This window comes from Podarcis liolepis (assembly GCF_965112155.1).
Source record: "Podarcis liolepis genome assembly, chromosome: Z".
Classification (NCBI taxonomy): Eukaryota; Metazoa; Chordata; class Lepidosauria; order Squamata; family Lacertidae; genus Podarcis; species Podarcis liolepis.
Genome location: NC_139570.1, coordinates 31,884,720 through 31,901,579, shown reverse-complemented (window position 1 = coordinate 31,901,579; position 16,860 = coordinate 31,884,720). Strand labels below are relative to the sequence as shown.

At 46.8% G+C, this 16,860-nt stretch overlaps 1 protein-coding gene across 3 annotated transcripts in view; it reads right to left on the bottom strand.

Moving 5' to 3' along the window:
* Nucleotides 1–1,801: 1,801 nt before the first annotated feature.
* ARR3 (arrestin 3) overlaps nucleotides 1,802–16,860 on the bottom strand; it is a gene marked incomplete at its 3' end in the record, with an annotated part of 28,061 nt that continues 13,002 nt past the window's right edge. For 2 of the 3 annotated variants that reach the window (XM_083485275.1, XM_083485276.1), the window contains 13 exons: nucleotides 15,771–15,801; nucleotides 15,120–15,180; nucleotides 14,345–14,389; nucleotides 13,357–13,556; nucleotides 12,251–12,310; nucleotides 11,882–11,949; nucleotides 10,248–10,383; nucleotides 8,953–9,037; nucleotides 8,764–8,836; nucleotides 7,614–7,751; nucleotides 6,457–6,540; nucleotides 5,192–5,215; nucleotides 4,834–4,894 (listed from right to left, as the gene is read on the bottom strand). In XM_083485275.1, the coding sequence (XP_083341401.1) occupies nucleotides 4,834–4,894; nucleotides 5,192–5,215; nucleotides 6,457–6,540; nucleotides 7,614–7,751; nucleotides 8,764–8,836; nucleotides 8,953–9,037; nucleotides 10,248–10,383; nucleotides 11,882–11,949; nucleotides 12,251–12,310; nucleotides 13,357–13,556; nucleotides 14,345–14,389; nucleotides 15,120–15,180; nucleotides 15,771–15,801 (1,066 nt within the window). Of the gene's footprint in view, nucleotides 2,936–3,876; nucleotides 4,334–4,833; nucleotides 4,895–5,191; nucleotides 5,216–6,456; nucleotides 6,541–7,613; nucleotides 7,752–8,763; nucleotides 8,837–8,952; nucleotides 9,038–10,247; nucleotides 10,384–11,881; nucleotides 11,950–12,250; nucleotides 12,311–13,356; nucleotides 13,557–14,344; nucleotides 14,390–15,119; nucleotides 15,181–15,770; nucleotides 15,802–16,860 lie in introns of those variants that run through there. The other variant, XR_014521390.1, reaches the window with a different exon arrangement.

Genomic DNA, 16,860 nt, shown 5'->3' with positions numbered 1-16,860 from the left:
GGGTTCAGACTCCCATGGCATCTCCAGTTTAAAAGATCTCAGATGGTGAGAGAACACCAGCAGAGATCTAACATAAAACATGCAGCAAGGAAAAACATGGGAATACAGGATGTCCCCTTTTAAAAGCTCTTTCCAGCCTTTTCTACTACCCTAGCAGACAAGAGGCCACACATTTGGTAAGTCATAAAATGGTTTACTTTGCCAAGGGTAAGATGCAGATGCTTTTCCATACAGTAGTCAGAAAAAGCTGCACAGGCAGTTAAAATGTTGTTTAGTTACAAAATGGTAAAAGTTCCTGAACTATTGGTATAGCAGAGAAAAAACTCCATTGTGGACTGAAACAAAAGAGGCTGCTTAAAGCCATGAATTGCAGGACATTGGACTAGATCAGTGTTTCCCAACCTTTTTTGGGCAAAGGCACACTTGTTTCATGAAAAAAATCTCGAGGCACACCACCATTACAGCCCCGTGACGTCAGCATGCAGCGTCACGCCGGGAGGGACGCACGAAAGTGTAAGTTTCAATTTTTCCCCTCCCCCTTGCCTTCCTTCTGTGCCAACCGCCAAAAAGCCAAGACTTTAGGGCAGCAGGTCGACACGGAAGAAGCTCCTACCTAAGGACAGGTGCAACGGCCGTGTCCTCTTCTGCCACACTTGGCAGCCCTGCCTCACGGTCGTGACTCCCACCCTGATTTCTCCCCGCAGGTCGAGCGGCACAGGCAGCCCATTGTGTCCAGCCCAGACACAAGCCCCGCTTCCCCACTCTAGATCCTGAATGCGACCAAGTGTTCTGGACTCCCGAGCAGGGTGGGAAAGAGGACTCGCATCTGGTAGCCTCCGGGCTCCTCGCCTGCTCGAGGGATGGCATTGCAGGCGAGCTGCCGGCCGTCGCCATCGCCGCCCCCTCATGCGAGTGGACCTGCCCGGAGTAGTGGGCCGGGGGAGGCTCGCTCTCTGTGGGGATGTGGCCCGCACGCGCGGCCCCGCTTCCTCCTGCCCAGGGCTGAGCTCCTTACCCGCGATCTCGGTCTCGCGCACGCGGATCCCACTTATTCCAAAGCTCGCGCCACAAGCCGGGGCTCTCACACCGTGCCAGGGCGAGGCGGCGCGGCCCACTGACGTCATCGCGGCTCGCCACCGCCCTCGACTTCCCTGTTCCCTCCCCTCCCTCGGGTCGCCGTGGTTACCGAGGACTGCAAGCTGCTCGGGCGAGCGTGGGGCATTAAGTGGGAGAAGGAAAATTAAAATTAAAACTCGCCTGAAGGCCGCCTCTCCGGATATGAAGCTATCTTTCGAATTTTTTAATTTTTCCCGTGGCACACCAGGCAACATCTCGCGGCACACTAGTGTGCCACGGAACAGTGGTTGGGAAACACTGGACTAGATTATTCCTAGAGCTCACTTCCAACCCTACAGTCCTTTGACTCTATGCCCTTGGGAGGTTGTGGACTCCCTTTCGTTGCAGGTTTTTAAGCAGAGGTTGGATGGCCCCAGGTCAGATATTTTTTCACTGTGATTCCTCCAGTGCAGGGGGTTGGATTGGATGACCCTTGGGGACCCTTCCAACTCTAAAGTTTCTATGAATTCTAGGGGGAGGCCCAAATGTCTTGATACTTTACATGTGGTTTAGAATTTGTTTCCTTAAAAAAAAATCGTGTGGGTACCAGGATAAAGTGTTAAATGTTTTCGTGGTTGTGATTTGTGAAGGATTGACTTAGTCAAAAATCAGGCACCACTGCAATCTCAACCCACGTGTTTCAGTCCTGCTGTCTAGACAACAAAGAAACATGTCCACACACATAGCTTATTTATTTATGTGTTTATTTTAATTTCACAAAATGTATACACTGCTTGATTGTTTTAAAAAAACAAACAAAGAGAACGAATAGTTGCAATGGGTAAACCGGGAACCTCCATCCTTCAAGGGCAGTCTGAGGGCTTGGCCACACTTTCATTTGACCTGCATTCTGATTGTAGAATCATAGGCTCGGAGAATTGTAGAGCTAAAAGGGACCTCCAGGAGTCATCTACTTCAAAACCATGCAATGTAGGAATCCTTTAATTGTGCAAAAGTTAATTATTGGGTCTGAGAGCTTTTCTAGTTAGTCTGGGCCTTGCAAAAACCTAAGCAAAGCCTCTCTCCAGCTTGTCTACAGAAGATCTGGTTCAGCAGGTCAGCGTGGGGTTTTGTAAGGCCCAGAATGATGAAAAAAAGCTCTTGGATCTGAGAGAAAAAACTGGTACATGATATCATCAGAAGAACATCAGAAGATCCTGCTAGATCAGGCCAATGGCCCACCTAGTCCAGTATTCTGTCCTCACAGTGGCCAACCAGATTCCCCAATGGGAAAGCAGCGCGCAGGATCCAAGCACAAGAGCCCTGTGGTTTCCAGCAACTGGTATTCAGAACCATATCTGCCTCCAGCTGTGGAGGCAGAGCATAGTCTTCATGGCTAGTAGCTATCAACAGCCATATTCTCCCCCAATGAATTTGTTTAATCCTCTCTTGAAGCCATCCAGGTTAGTGGCTATCACTGCCTTCTGTGGAAAAGAGTTCCACAGGTTAACGATGCCCTGCATAAAGAAGGATTTCAAGTACACGACATGATCAAAATGCAGGTCAAATGAAAGTGTGGATGAGCAGCAAGACTGAGGACTCAGTGCCATAGCAGTTTGGGGGTTTTGTTTTGAAAGGTGAGAGCAGCAAGCTCAGCAAAAACTACCACATCACAAATGCAATACGTACTCTAGAGAGAAAACATGTTTCTGCGGGGATGGTGGGGAAGACACATGGGAAGGCTGTCTAAGGTTTCTTGCACTGGTCTGGTGGGTCGTGCCCTTAGCTCTCTTTGTCTTCTTCTTCCTTCTCTTCCTCGTCGTCCTTCTCCCCTTTGAGCTTTTGGCGAGCAAATTCCTCGATCACAATATCTTCCTCACTGGAAGAAATGAGAGAATGAAACAATGTAGAAAGAGCCTTCCTGAATCAGGCCAATGACCATCTTAGTCCAGTCAACCTGTTCTCAAAGTAGCCAACCAGGTAACTCTTTGGTGGAAACCACTAAGCAGGATCTGAGCACACCCCCACCCACCCCCCACGCCACCCCCGTGGCTTCCAGCAACTGAGATGCAGAAGCATTGCTGCCTCCAGAAAAAGGTGAAGCTTCCAATGGGAGCAGAGGTTGGTGCCCTTCTCTCCCCACCCCCATTGCCTTTGAGGACATAGAATTGTAGCTTGGAAGGTACCTCCAAGGGCCATCTAGTCCACCCCACCCCCTGCAATTGTGGTGATCTGTTATTCCAACTATGGTCCTCAGCCCCCATCTAATGTTCCCCAGAGGCTCTCTCAAACAGCTTCCTGGATGCTATTGTTGTTGTTATTAATTTATATTACTTTATTATATATTATTAATAATATATTATTGTATTTAGTAATATAAAAATAGTATTGTTAAGAATATTAATTAATATTGATAATAAATGATAGGTATTAATATTTTTATTTTATTGCCCATCCTTTACCCTAAGATCCTAAAATCAAACACATCATTGAAAAGTGTTTAAAGCAACTTCCAATAACAATATAAGGAGTGTCCTAAAAATATGCAGCTTGAGTGTCAAGAGCTAAGGCAAAGAGGTGCATCTCTAGCATCCTCTGGAAACTGTGCAATGAAGATGCCAGATGCGCCTCTGCAGGGAGGGAGTTCCTCACTTAGGGGCTGCCACAGAGAAGGCCACTTCTGATGGAGGAGGGGACTATCAAGAAGGCCCCCTCTGCCGATTTCAGCACCCAAGAGGGTCTTTAGGGAAGAAGGTGACATTTCAGGTGGATCTGTCTTTGAGTGACCCCACAAAGAAGTAAAGAATAATAGCTAGTTACCTCCTTGGAAGAGCAGAACACGTAAGTGCAGATATCCAGGATGAGGCGTTTGCAGGGTAGAAGAGGGAGGGGAAAGAAGGAAAAGGCAAACCATCAGTTTCCAGATCCTCCACATGCAAAGCCTAAGAAAGTGTCTTGGGGCATCTTCAGAGACATCAAATTTACAGTGAACAGTCCAGTGGCAGTGAAATGCAGTTTGTGCAGGCAGTTGAGGTTCAATGCATGCAGAAGGAGAAAGCAACTATTCATGCCAGTGGTAGATTAATAGAATCATGGCATTGGAAGGGGCCCCCAAGGATCATCTATTCCAACCCACTGCAATGTAGAAATCACAGCCAAAATACATTTAAGCGGTAGTCAAGAACTGCAGGCACACATATATGAGAACTCGTGGATATTTCATATCTCTTGAACAGGCACTCCCTGGAATGTTTAATTTTTCCTTACCTTGGTGTAGCTGTTGACGATTCACACATCAGAGGGAGGGAAGAAAAAAAGAGAGGTGTACACTGATTAGTCACATTGATTATTATTATTATTGTTCCTAAAGAACCTGAAATAGAAATGGGTGCAAAATGTGTGGCTGTGCGCACACTTCCATTTACTCAGCAACCAGTGTGCTGGGCTGGGAATCATAGAACTGTAGAGTTGGAAGGGACCCCAAATGTTCACACGCAACATTAGCCATCCAGTGGTTTCATAAAAAATAGTGCATTTTAATGCAGTTGCCTCCAAAGCCACCTTCAATCTGGATTAAGAAAAAGGACAACCCAGCTGTGTTTCAAGATGGTCATGTGTACACAGCCTGACTAAGAGAGTTCTAGGGAGAAGGAGGAAGGTCAGGGAATAGGTCCTTAGTGCTTCCATTCAGAAAGACTCTTAGAGAAGTCTTTCTGAATGGTGACAAAGCCATGGGGATGGTTTTATATCTCCCACAAATCTCCTGCACAAAGCCTTTTACTCACAATCGTCAGGTTTGGGATGCATCAGGACCACAGGCATCTCCACACCAACATCGCTGAAAAAGAGATGAGGAGAGAGGGCTGAATGGGAGACGCCACAGAGAGCAAACAGAAGCTTGGAATCAGAGAATTCTAGGGGCATCCAAGGACATTCAGTGCAATGCCCGGCAGTGCAGGAATCACAGCTATTTGTTCACACTGTCATTATTTCTAATTGTTCATAATACGTTTCCCTCCCTCAAATCGTTATAATTATTGTTGTTCGTTTTGTATGCTGTGAGACGCTTTGAGTGCAGTGTGGAAAAGTGGCGCACAGATGAGGTGATGCCGATGGTCAGTAAATTGGGGCTTACCTTGATGTGAGATCTCCCAGGATGCTGCAAAGAGAAGAGGAGATTCAAGGTGGAGGACTGCACAAAGGTAGAAACATTCATTGGGAAGGCTATCCCTCCTGTCCCAGTGTGAGTGCACCCAGGCCAATTCAGAGGGTCTGTTGGGAGTCCCTTGGGCTTCCAGTTTTCCACCACTTAGGGCTTCATGTCAACTCACAGACCAAAGGCAGAGCCTGGACCTATCGTTTGGACCTATATAGACTTCAAGAGACACAGAAGAGCATCCTCTTCTCGCAGTGATCAACTGGATGCCCAAATGAGCAACCTGCAAACAGGATCTGAACACAAGGGCCTTCTTTCCTCCTGTGGTCTCCAGCAACTCACATTCAGAAGCATTGCTGCAGAGGCAGATTTAAGGGAGTGTGACTGGTTAGGTTGCACTGGGCGCAGAGCCTCGGGGGTCCCACATCTATTATTTATAATGGTGTGTGAGGAGGGGAGGGGTACTGAATTTTGGCGTTGTACAGGGCGCTGCTGAAATTTGAGACCCTAAGATTCACCACTGCATTGCTGTTTCCAGCTGTGGAGGAAGAGCATAGCCATTATGACCAGTAGCCATCAATAGCCCTTTTCTTCCCCTCATGAATTTGTCTAATCCTCTTTTAAAGCCATCCAAGTTGGTGGCCAGCATTGCCTCCTGTGGGAGTTTAACTAAGAATAACTTTATTTTGTTTCAGTTACAGATAGGTAGCCGTGTTGGTCTGCCATAGTCAAAATAAAAAAATTCCTTCCAGTAGCACCTTAAAGACCAACTAAGTTAGTTCTTGGTATGAGCTTTCGTGTGCATGCACACTTCTTCAGATACCAATATATTTTGTTTGTCCTGAATTTTGTTTGTCCTGAATCTTGCAGCATTTGCCTTCACTGGATGTCCACGAGTTCTGGTGCTTTGAGAGAAGGACAAAAACCTTTCTCTCTCTGCTTTCTCCACGCTAGACATATTTCTATAAACTTACATCATATTGCCTCTCACTCACATTATCTATAAACTAGTAAGCCCCCAATGCTGCAGCCTTTTCTTACAGGGCTGAGCCAATAAAATGTGTCCTTTATAGGGTGCATCCTCATATCTCTTCAGAAATGCAACATTCCCAAAGGGAGAGAGGAAATCAAAAAATTTCCAAAAAAAATTCACCCTGACCAGGCTAGGCCAAGACTGAGCAGGACAGAATAACAAGGCAACATAACCCAGAAATGATAGTTCCTCCCATAGAAAACATCCTCACCCTCCTCTGGATACCATCAGGTTGACTTTCACTGTGTAGGAAACCAGGATCCCGAGAACCTCCTTGTCCATCCCGGGTCTCAGACTAAGGGAGAAAAAACAGGAGACATTCAAACAGGAGTCACCATAGACAAGAATATCAGAACATAAGAAGAGCCTGGAGGATCAGGCCAGTGGTCCATCTATTCCAGCATCATCGTCTCACAGTGGGGAACAGATGCCTACTATGGGAAACCCACAAGCAGGATCCGGGCACAAGAGCAACTCCCCCCTCCTGTGGCTTCCCACAACTTGAATCCAGAAAAATTTATTCCTCCAACTACAGTCATACCTTGAGTTGAATGTGCTTCAGGTTGAGCGCTTTCGGGTTGCGCTCTGTGGCAACCCAGAAGTAACGGAGCGTGCGCATGCTCATGCGCAGACACTCAAAATGATGTCACACGCATGTACAGAAGCGGCAAAACGCGGCACGTGCAGATGCGCCGCCGTGTCTTATGTTCTGTTCAGGATGCGAACGGGGCTCTGGAATGGATCCCGTTCGCATCCCGAGGTACCACTGTATAGAGGTAGAACATAGCCATTGTGGCTAGTAACATCAGTAGCCCTTTTCCCATGAATCTGTACACTCCTCTTTTGAAGCCGCCCAGGTTGGTGGTCGTCAAGAGCATGGTTTCTCAATGTGGCACCCATGGGTGCATCTGCAGAGGCCTTGCAAGGTGCTCTCAGGGCCCTGCCCCTCTGTCTGCTAAAATGTGGCTTGGAAGAAGCCTTTTTTGACCAATATTTTGTATTTATTTATTTATCTGTTGCATTTCTATTCTGCCTTTTTCTCTAAGGAACTCAAGGTGGCAGCCATAGTTCTCCCCGTTTTCATTTAATTCCCCCTCCAACAACCCTGTGAAGTAAGCTGGGCTTAGAGGCAGTGACTGCCCCTAAGGACGCCCCGTGCGCTGCATGGCCAAGTGAGGATTTGAACTCTGGTCTTTCCCAGACCCTTGTCAGGCACTCTAACCACCACACAAGTGTTTCTCTGGGCCCCAAAAGGTTGGTGACAACCTCACACTGCGGAGAATGGGCAACACAGAGAAGGAATCAGTTTCCCTCTCAATTCCCTGCCCCTCTCTGGCCTCCAGTATGCTCCTCAGGGTCCAGACTTACACGGTGGTGGAGGCCAGGTTGGTGTCCTCATGCTTGAGCTTCCCATCCAGGGCCAGACCCCGCTTCTCCCGGTTGTTGTTCAAGCTGGGGGTAATGCTGTATTTTTTGGAGAAGGTGGAGTTGGCAGCCACGTTCTCCCTGCAGAAGGACAGCAATGGAGGAGGTTAAAGGAGCCCACCTTGCCTCAATTTAAAACCACATAACTCAAGAATCTTAGAATCATGGAATCATAGAACTGTAGAGTTGGAAAGGATCCCTAAGGCTCATCTACTCCAACCCCTGAAAATGCAGGAATGGAGGAATCACATCTAAGGATTTTTTGTTGTTACAGTGGTACCTTGGTTTACGAACTTAATCCGTTCCGCAAGTCCGTTCTTAATCTGAATCCGTTCTTAAACAGAGGCACGCTTTCCCTAATGAGGCCTCCCGCCGCCAGTGCCCTTCCACCATTCGGATTCCATTCTTAGACTGAGGTAAAGTTTGCAAACTGCGACACTACTTTCGGTTTTGTGGAGTTCGTAAACTGACTCGTTCGTAAACAGGACTGTTCTTAAACCGAGGTACCACTGTATTTAAATACAGAAAGTCAGATTTCAGATTGAAAAAATGAGAGCTGGGAAAAATTGAAATTGGCATGTTCTTCCATTCCACATTCTGAACAAGGAGACCCATCCCCAAGAAGTTGTAGAAGAATTTTTCTCTCCCCCCACCCACCCCACAAAAATAATAATAATTAGGGTGGAGAATTTCAAGAGCTCATTTTGCACACAGCTGTAGTACAACCCTCTTGCAAGGTAGGCTCATCTGTCTTCCCACCCCACCCCCTCTCTAGTGAAAAGAAATGTCATTATGTGGAGTGAAGTGTTAAGACTCATGTCCATGTGTAACTACACAAATTAAACATAGGAAAAGTTGAATTCCTCAGGCATTTCTGAGAGAAGTTAGCATTTTCACAATGGGTGTGAAAATGGTCCTGGGGCAGAATTAAAACAAAAGAAGAGACTGACTTCCTCTGTGTCTCATTATCAGTTCTTTTTTTGGGGGGGGGGGGCGCTGATCCAGATTTTTCTCACGAAGACCCAAGACCTTGCACAAGTTGAAGACATCTGTGCAAAGACACACTGGTCTGGTTAGAGATCTGTGTGCTTACACGAACTCCTCTGAACAGACAGCCTTGGTGTATTTGTCCAGCGAATATAGAACCACATCTGTGACTTGCTCAACTAAACAGAGAGAGAGAAAGAAATTATTGAGGTGATAACATAGAATCATAGAATTGTAGAGTTGGAAGGTGACCCTTCCAACCCCCTGCAAAGCAAGGTTCTATTGGTGCCCTTACCTGTTATTTTGATCTTCTTCACAATCTTGTTGGTGGTGTTGTTAATGTTGACATTAACGCCAATTGGATCTCCATGGTAATAAATCTGAAACGACAGGGGGTTGTTGCTGAAGATGGAGAAAAAGAAGGGAAGGAAATCCCAATCTTTTCCTGGACTCACAACTATTTCCGCAACCATCTCCTGAGCCATTTCGCGTACTATATCTTGCAGTGACTGGATTACTGCTAAAGTCATTGCAGAATGATGCAATACAATTGCTTATGAGAGCAAGGCCTTGTCAGAATATAACCCCTGTGCTCAGAGATCTGCACTGGCTGCTTGTTTGCTATGGGGCCAAGTTCAAGGTGTTGCTGTTAATGTGCAAAGCCCTTAACAGCATGGAACCAGTTTACCTGCAATATCACTTTACCTCAGGCATCCCCAACCTGTGGCCCTCCAGATGTTTTGGTCTACAACTCCCATGATCCCTAGGTAACAGGACTGGTGGTCAGGGATGATGGGAATTGTAGTCCAAAACATCTGGAGGGCCAAAGGTTGGGGATGCCTGCTTTACCACATGTATATGCCCACTCAACTGCTTCTGTCTGCATAATTGGCACTGTTAGAGTTGCCACCTAATCCCTGTTCTTCATTTGTAAGACATTGGTCTTTTAGTGTGGCAGCACTTTAACTCTGGAACTTCCTGCCTATTGACATCATGAAAGCATCCTTCACTGTACCCTTTTCAGCACCTGCTAAAAACTGTTTTGCTTAGGCAAGCCTGTCCACATGTTTAGAATGTTGATGTCTGCTTTAATCTGTTTTTACTTAATTGCTTGTTTTATCTTCTGAATGTTTTACAGAGTTGCTTTTACTGATTAAGATTTATTGTTTTATCTTTTTCATGAACTGCTCTGAAGGGTGTGTTGTTGTTGTTGTTTTAAAAAAAAAATCCCAGAGGTGTATAATTTTTTTGAAATAAATAAATAAATGACGAAATTGATCAGAAAGGCCACATGTTTGGCCAAATGAACTGACTGCAAATCAAGGTGTGGTTAAGCAATGGACTTGTAGAAGTGGAAGGTACTATGACATCCCTTGGTTCCTTGGTTTAGATTTCTGTTGATGCAGCTTAGAACTGCATTAGGTTTTGTTTTGTTTTGTTTTGTTTTGTTTTGTTTTGTTTTTGCTGCTGCTTCACATTTTTGGCTCACTTAAAGGGTCAATAATGTCTCACTAAGCGTGGGGCCCTCCGGAGCGGAGAGACTTGGTGAAGGGGAGAGAATGCCTCAAAAAGCTAACACGCAACACTCACCTCCTTATCCAGAGAGGCCTCCAGGTGCAAAGGCTTATCCGACATCATGAACTGCCTGGTCGTCTCCGACTTTGGGGCTGGGCCTGTCTGGGCAGGTGCAAACTGGACCTTCCGAATCACCAGCCTCACCGAATTTCTGCACAGAGAAGACGCGTGTTATTGAGAGAGGCATTTACCTCTTCCGTAGAACTGCAGAGCTGGAAGAGACTCCAAGGGTCATCTAAGCCAACTCTCTGCAATGCAGAAATTGCATCCAGCTCTTCCAAGAATAAGCCAGTAGGAGGCAGGTGCTTTCATCATTTCCCGAAATCCTCCCTCCAAGTTCAGTAGAAATTAAAAAGAGAAGAAGAAGAAGAGTTTGGATTTGATATCCCACCTTTCACTCCCCTTCAGGAGTCTCAAAGCGGCTAACATTCTCCTTTCCCTTCCTCCCCCACAACAAACACTCTGTGAGGTGAGTGGGGCTGAGAGGCTTCAAAGAAGTGTGACTGGCCCAAGGTCACCCAGCAGCTGCATGTGGAGGAGCGAGGACGCGAACCCGGTTCCCCAGATTAGGAGACTACCGCTCTTAACCACTACACCACACTGGCTCTCCAAGAGGCCAAAGATCAGGCCAAAAGGGGCCCAGTATTCTGTCTTCACAGGGGTTGACCAGATGCCCCAGTGGGAAGCCTCCAAACAGGATCCAAGCGCAAGAGCAATTCTCCCTTCCTGTAGCTTCCAGCAAGGGTTCCAAACATATGTAAAAGGTAAAGGTAAAGGGACCCCTCACCATTAGGTCCAGTTGTGGGCGACTCTGGGCTTGCAGTGCTCATCTCGCTTTACTGGCCGAGGGAGCCGGTGTACAGCTTCCGGGTCATGTGGCCAGCATGACTAAGCTGCTTCTGGTGAACCAGAGCAGTGCACGGAAACGCCGTTTCCTTCCCACAGGGGCGGTACCTATTTATCTACTTGCACTTTGACGTGCTTTTGAACTGCTAGGTTGACAGGAGCAGGGACTGAGCAACGGGAGCTCAACCCGTTGTGGGGTTTCAAACTGCCGACCTTCTGATTGGCAAGTCCTAGGCTCTGTGGTTTAACCCACAGCGCTACCCGCATCCCTGCCCATAAAACGTATAAATATATGTAATCTATATTGCTAGAGAATCAGCGTGGTGGAGTGGTTAGTGTGTCAGATAAGGATCTGGGAGAGCCAGGTTCAAATCCCCACCACTTGGCCAGGAAGCTCACTGGGTGACCTTGGGAGTCAGCCACTGTCTTTCAGCTTCATCTACCTCATAGGGTTGTTGTGAGCAAAAAATGGGGAGGGGCGGGGAGGAGAACTAGGGACACAACCTTGAGCTCATTGGAGAAAAAGTTGGGATATAAATGCAGTGGATAATAATAATAGATTACAATAATAGATTGCAAACTGTCATATTTTCCTTGTTGGTTTTACATAAGTGGATCTCAGAGCCTTTTCCTAGAATCATAGAACTGCAATGTTCGAAGGGACACCAAACAATGCAGGAATCCCCAGCTAAATGGCCCTCCAGCCAGTCATTCTGTTCTTTGCATCGTTTATTTTCAGCTGAAGAGCAAACTAAAAATGCTTTGAATAAATGAGTAACTGTTGAAACTTATGCTGGGGTTACCTCTTGTGAATTTTCTCCTCCAGGTTTTCAGCACAGAATCCTTTGACCTCAAAGTCGACCCCACAAGACTGAGGAAAATGCAGAAGAAAGTGGGTTAGAAATTAAGGGTGGGTCATGCCTTTGAACTACTAATTGCAATTCTTGATACAAACACAACCAAGTCCTGAAGTGCCTTAGAAGGCTCATGGTTTTGAGGACAGAAAGCCATGCCATTGGGGTTCATAGAACAATAGGATCGTACAATTGGAAGGGATCCCGGAGGGTAATCTAGTCCAACCCCCTGAAGTGCAGGTATCACAGCTAAATTAAGATATGCTTTAATTTCCATTTGCTTTCCAGGTTTCTTGGATGCTTTCACACACAGCTCACCTTTCCAGCATCATCTGGTCCTGGCTGGAGAGTGACAGAACAGGGGAGGTTGGTTGCCATCTAGAGAGAAAAAATAATAATATTTTATTCCCTTTTAATGTCTACGCTTTTCTAAAAAGCAGTTTTTCTTCTGGAGCTGCTTGTCCCAAATGACTTGTTGGGCTGGCCAGGGCAGGAGGCAGTATAAGGATTACAGTCCACATTTGGAATATTCCACATTTGGAATATACTGTGTACAACCCTGGTTGCCTCTCCTCAAAAAGGAGGTTGTAGAGTTGAAAAAGGTGCAAAAGAGGGTAACTCAGCTGACCAAGGGTAACCCAGCTGACTTTGAGGGAAGGTTTCAGCGTTTGGGACCTTTCAGTTTGGAGAAAAGGCAAGTAAGAGGGGACATAATTGAAGTTTATAAGCTGGTACAGGACATGGAGAAAGTGGTTGGAGAAAAGTTCTTCTCCCTCTCTCATAATGCTAGAAGTCGTGAGCATCCAATGAAGCTGAATGTTGGAAGTTTCAGGACAGATTAAAGGAAGGAATTTCCTCCTGCAGGTGACAGCGATGGCCACCAACCTGGATCAGACAAATTCATGGAGGGCTATTGATGGCAATTAGCCACAATGGCTATGCTCTGCCACCACAGTTGGAGGCAGCAATGCTTCTGAATGCCAGTTGCTGGAAACCCTAGGAGGGGAAAGGGCTCTTGTGCTTGGATCCTGCCTGCAGGTTTCCCTTTGGGGCACCTGGTTGGCCACTGTGAGAAGAGGAGGCTGGAGTCTAGGTGGGCCCCTGGCCTGACCCAACAGGGCTCTTCCCACATTCACCTTTCCTCCCAAGGAACCCATGTTGGCATATATGGTTCTCCGCCTTTCTCACAACACTACCCTGTGAGGTGAGGTTTGTTAGCCTAAGAGGCAGTGCTGGTTTCCCAAAAGAGGCCAATGTAAAAACAGGTTGCTAGCCCAGGTGGGCCCCTTTTGGCCTGATCCAGCAGTGCTCTACTTATGTATTTATGTATACATATGTTTTTAGGATATAAAAACAATGACTCAATTGAGGAGGAAACGATGGGGGTCTTGCACAGGGAAGAGGAAGATGCGTCAAAGGTGTACCTCAAAGGTGAAGGGGTAAGCATGTTCCCCCAGCTTTTTCATCAGCTTTTCCTGCAAAGGAGTAAGTGTCTTGGGGGCCTGGTCAGGCACAGGAGGGTACATCTGGGCAGTGAGGACATAGATGTCCTTCCGGAAGGTGAGCCCAATAACATCCAGGTCGTCGCGGCCATAGCGGAATGCACAGGTCAGTGTCACGTACACTGTGGAGGAGGGGGCAGCAGGATGGGGAGAGGAAAAGAGAATGAAGACATGGGGAGATGGGAGTTGAGAAAGGACAGCAGTGGCGGGGGGAAGAGAGATGATGGTTAGTTTAGAGAAAGTTTCTGAATTCAGATTGTAAATTAAATCTAGAACAGGATTTGTACAGGAGCAGGTCTAATGTGCTGTGTGTGTGTGTGTGTGTGTGTGTGTGTGTGTGTGTGTGTGTGTTTTCGTTTGAAGATTAACCATACAATCTAACAGAGGAAGAACCACAGAATTGCAGAGTTGGAAGGAACCCCGAGAGTCATCTAGTCCAACCTCATGCAATGCAGAAATCAGAGCTACAAGAATCTCTGGTCTCCAATGGGCATCCAACCTCAGTTTAAAACCTCCAATGAAGGGAGAGTCCACCACCATACAGGGGAGTCTGTTCCACTGTCAAATGGCTCTTACTGTCAGAAAACTTTTCCTGATGTTTAGTTGGAATCTCCTTTCCTGGCACTTGAAGCTATTGATTTGGGTCCACCCTACTGAAGCAGCAGACAACAAGCCTGATATTTGTATCACTTTGCCCACTTTAAGCTTCTAAATAGCACCAGAGTCAATAAGCGTGGGAGGGAAGAAGAGGTGGTTTCATAGCTGAGAAGAGATGCCTTGAACTAAGCCAGCAATTTCTGGGATAAAGTCTCTCCCAAATATTCATGTGTTTCCAATGAAAATTGTTACAAAATTTTTGTCTCCATCCCAAGCAAATAAAACTGGAAAAACAAGACAATCAGAAAATTACCTTTCCGGTCTTTCAGGTACTCTGGGTCAACCAAGACAATCCCATCTGCAAATACATGTAAAAGAGAATTGGATCAACAAGGAGGGAGAGATAGATTGTAGACTCATAGAATCATAGAATTGTAGAGTTGGAAGGGACCCCAGGGGTTGTCTAGCCCAACCTTGTAAAGGTAAAGGTAAAGGGACCCTTGACCATTAGGTCCAGTCGTGGCTGACTCTGGGGTTGCGGCACTCATCTCGCTTTATTGGCCGAGGGAGCTGGCGTACAGCTTCCAGATCATGTGGCCAGCATGACTAAGCTGCTTCTGGCGAACCAGAGTAGCACACGGAAACGCCGTTTACCTTCCCACCGGAGCGGGACCTATTTATCTACTTGCACTTTGACGTGCTTTCGAACTGCTAGGTTGGCTGGAGCAGGGACGAGCAACGGGCGCTCAACCCGTTGCGGGGATTTGAACCGCTGACCTTCTGATTGGCAAGTCCTAGGCTCTGTGGTTTAACCCACAGCGCCACCCGCATCCCTTAGCCCAAACTTGTACAAGGCAAGAATTCTATGATCTACAGGCAATAGAATTGTAGATTGGGAAGGGAACCAAGGGCCATGTACATGCCTGCAATGCAGGAATCACAGCTAAAAAAAGCCCTGACAGATGGGTACTCAAGTTGGAGCTTAATGCCCCCCCAAGTCAACAGGTAGACAGGCAATGTTATCAACCACCACCATCTTTCCAGCTGAAGTTCAGATGACTGAAGGGGATAGAAAGAAAACCACTCACCAACGGGTTCCACAGAATCCACATGGTCCACAAAATCTCTTTTCCCCAGGTAGATGGATAGCTAGATGGGCAGGAGGAGGGGGGGAAGTGTTTGATCAGCTAGCAAATTTAGTCTTATGGCATCTTACAACCATCAAAATAAGGCAGGTCCTGAAAACATACACCCCAACGGCAAAGAAGTGTGTCTTTAGCATCCTCCAGAAGCTGTGCAATGAAGATGCCTGATGTACCCCTTGGGGGGAGGGGGACTCAGGGGCCACACAGAGAAGGCACCCCCCCAGCCTCTGAGGGTGGAGATGCTACCAAGAGGGACCCAACCAAGACTTCCAAAGCTCAAATATTTGTTTATGGCACATCGATTTCAGAATCAGTGAATCAGAGAGTTGGAAGCATAGGAGCCAACTCCTAGGGGCCATGGGGGTGTCAGCTCCCACTATAAAATATTTGAGAGGGCCAGACTCCCGCAAAGTTGATGGGCATTCCCATTCAAATGGTGTGTGGGCACTGTGTCATGTGATCGATTATGCAGGGTGGTGTGGGGCTCACCTGGGCCCCCACAATATTTTATTCAAGTTGGCACCCCTGGTTGGAAAAGACCCAACCCCCTGCAATGCAAGAATAAAATAATACATATTTACACAGTGGTCTTACCTTTCCATTGGGGCAGGTCTTCTTGTACACTCTGCCAACAAAAGTATAGGGAAGGGAATGAACTCAAACCATTTTTAAAAAATAAAGTATTCCATTAAGTATTGTGCTGCATTTATTTCTCTAATCAAGATATTCAGGCTAAGGCTAATGAACAGAAAGGAGACAGCAGAAGACCAACTTCCTTGGTAGAGCAACAGTTCTAGAAGTCCTAGAAGTATAGAGTTCGAAGGGGTCATCTAGCTCAACCCCCTGCAACACCATTTTTGTCTGCCTGATTTTAAATGAAACCAGCAAACAGAGGTTGGACTAGACGGCCCTCTGGAGTCCTTGCAACCCTAAGGTTCTGTGGCCAGAAGAATGTGAGCATGTGCAATAGGGTGCTTTTGTTTGGAGGCTGCCAAAATACATACTCTGAGTGTGTATGCGTGTGTATGTTTGCATGGGATTTCTTGAGAAATGTCTGCTCAAGATGAATAGCATTAATTAATTAATGGTTGTTGGTTTTTTGTTTGGAAAAAGAACATAGGGCGCTGCCTTACACCATTGGTCCATCTAGCTCACTATTGTCTACACTGACCGGCAGCTCCTCTCCAGGGTTTCAGGCAGGGCTCTCTTCCAACCCTCCCTGGAGATGCCATCAGGGATTGAACCTCAGGCCTTCTGCATGCAAGGGCCCCTGGGAAGCTGACTTATAGTGATTCAGACTATTGCTCCACGTGGTTCAGTAATGTCTACACTGATTGGCAGCAATGGCTCTCCGGAGTTTCAGGCCAAGGATTTTCCTAGGCCTGCCTGGGGATTCTCTTTCCCACTGAGAGACAGTCCTCTCCTTCAAATTGCCATAAGATTCTAGTCCTCGTGGCTCTGTGTAAAAGGCCTGACTGAAAGAGCAGCATCAGAAGCTGCCTTCTTTCTGTGATACATGTACACTACATGTACCTTAGTGTTGTCTACATTGACTGGCAGGAGCAATTCAGGACTTCAGGGGGGGGTAGTCTCTCCTAGCCCCACCTGGAAATGCCGGTAGGGACTGAGCCTGGGATCTTCTCCTGGGTGAAAAGCTAAACATAGGTGAGATCCAAGTTTGGGC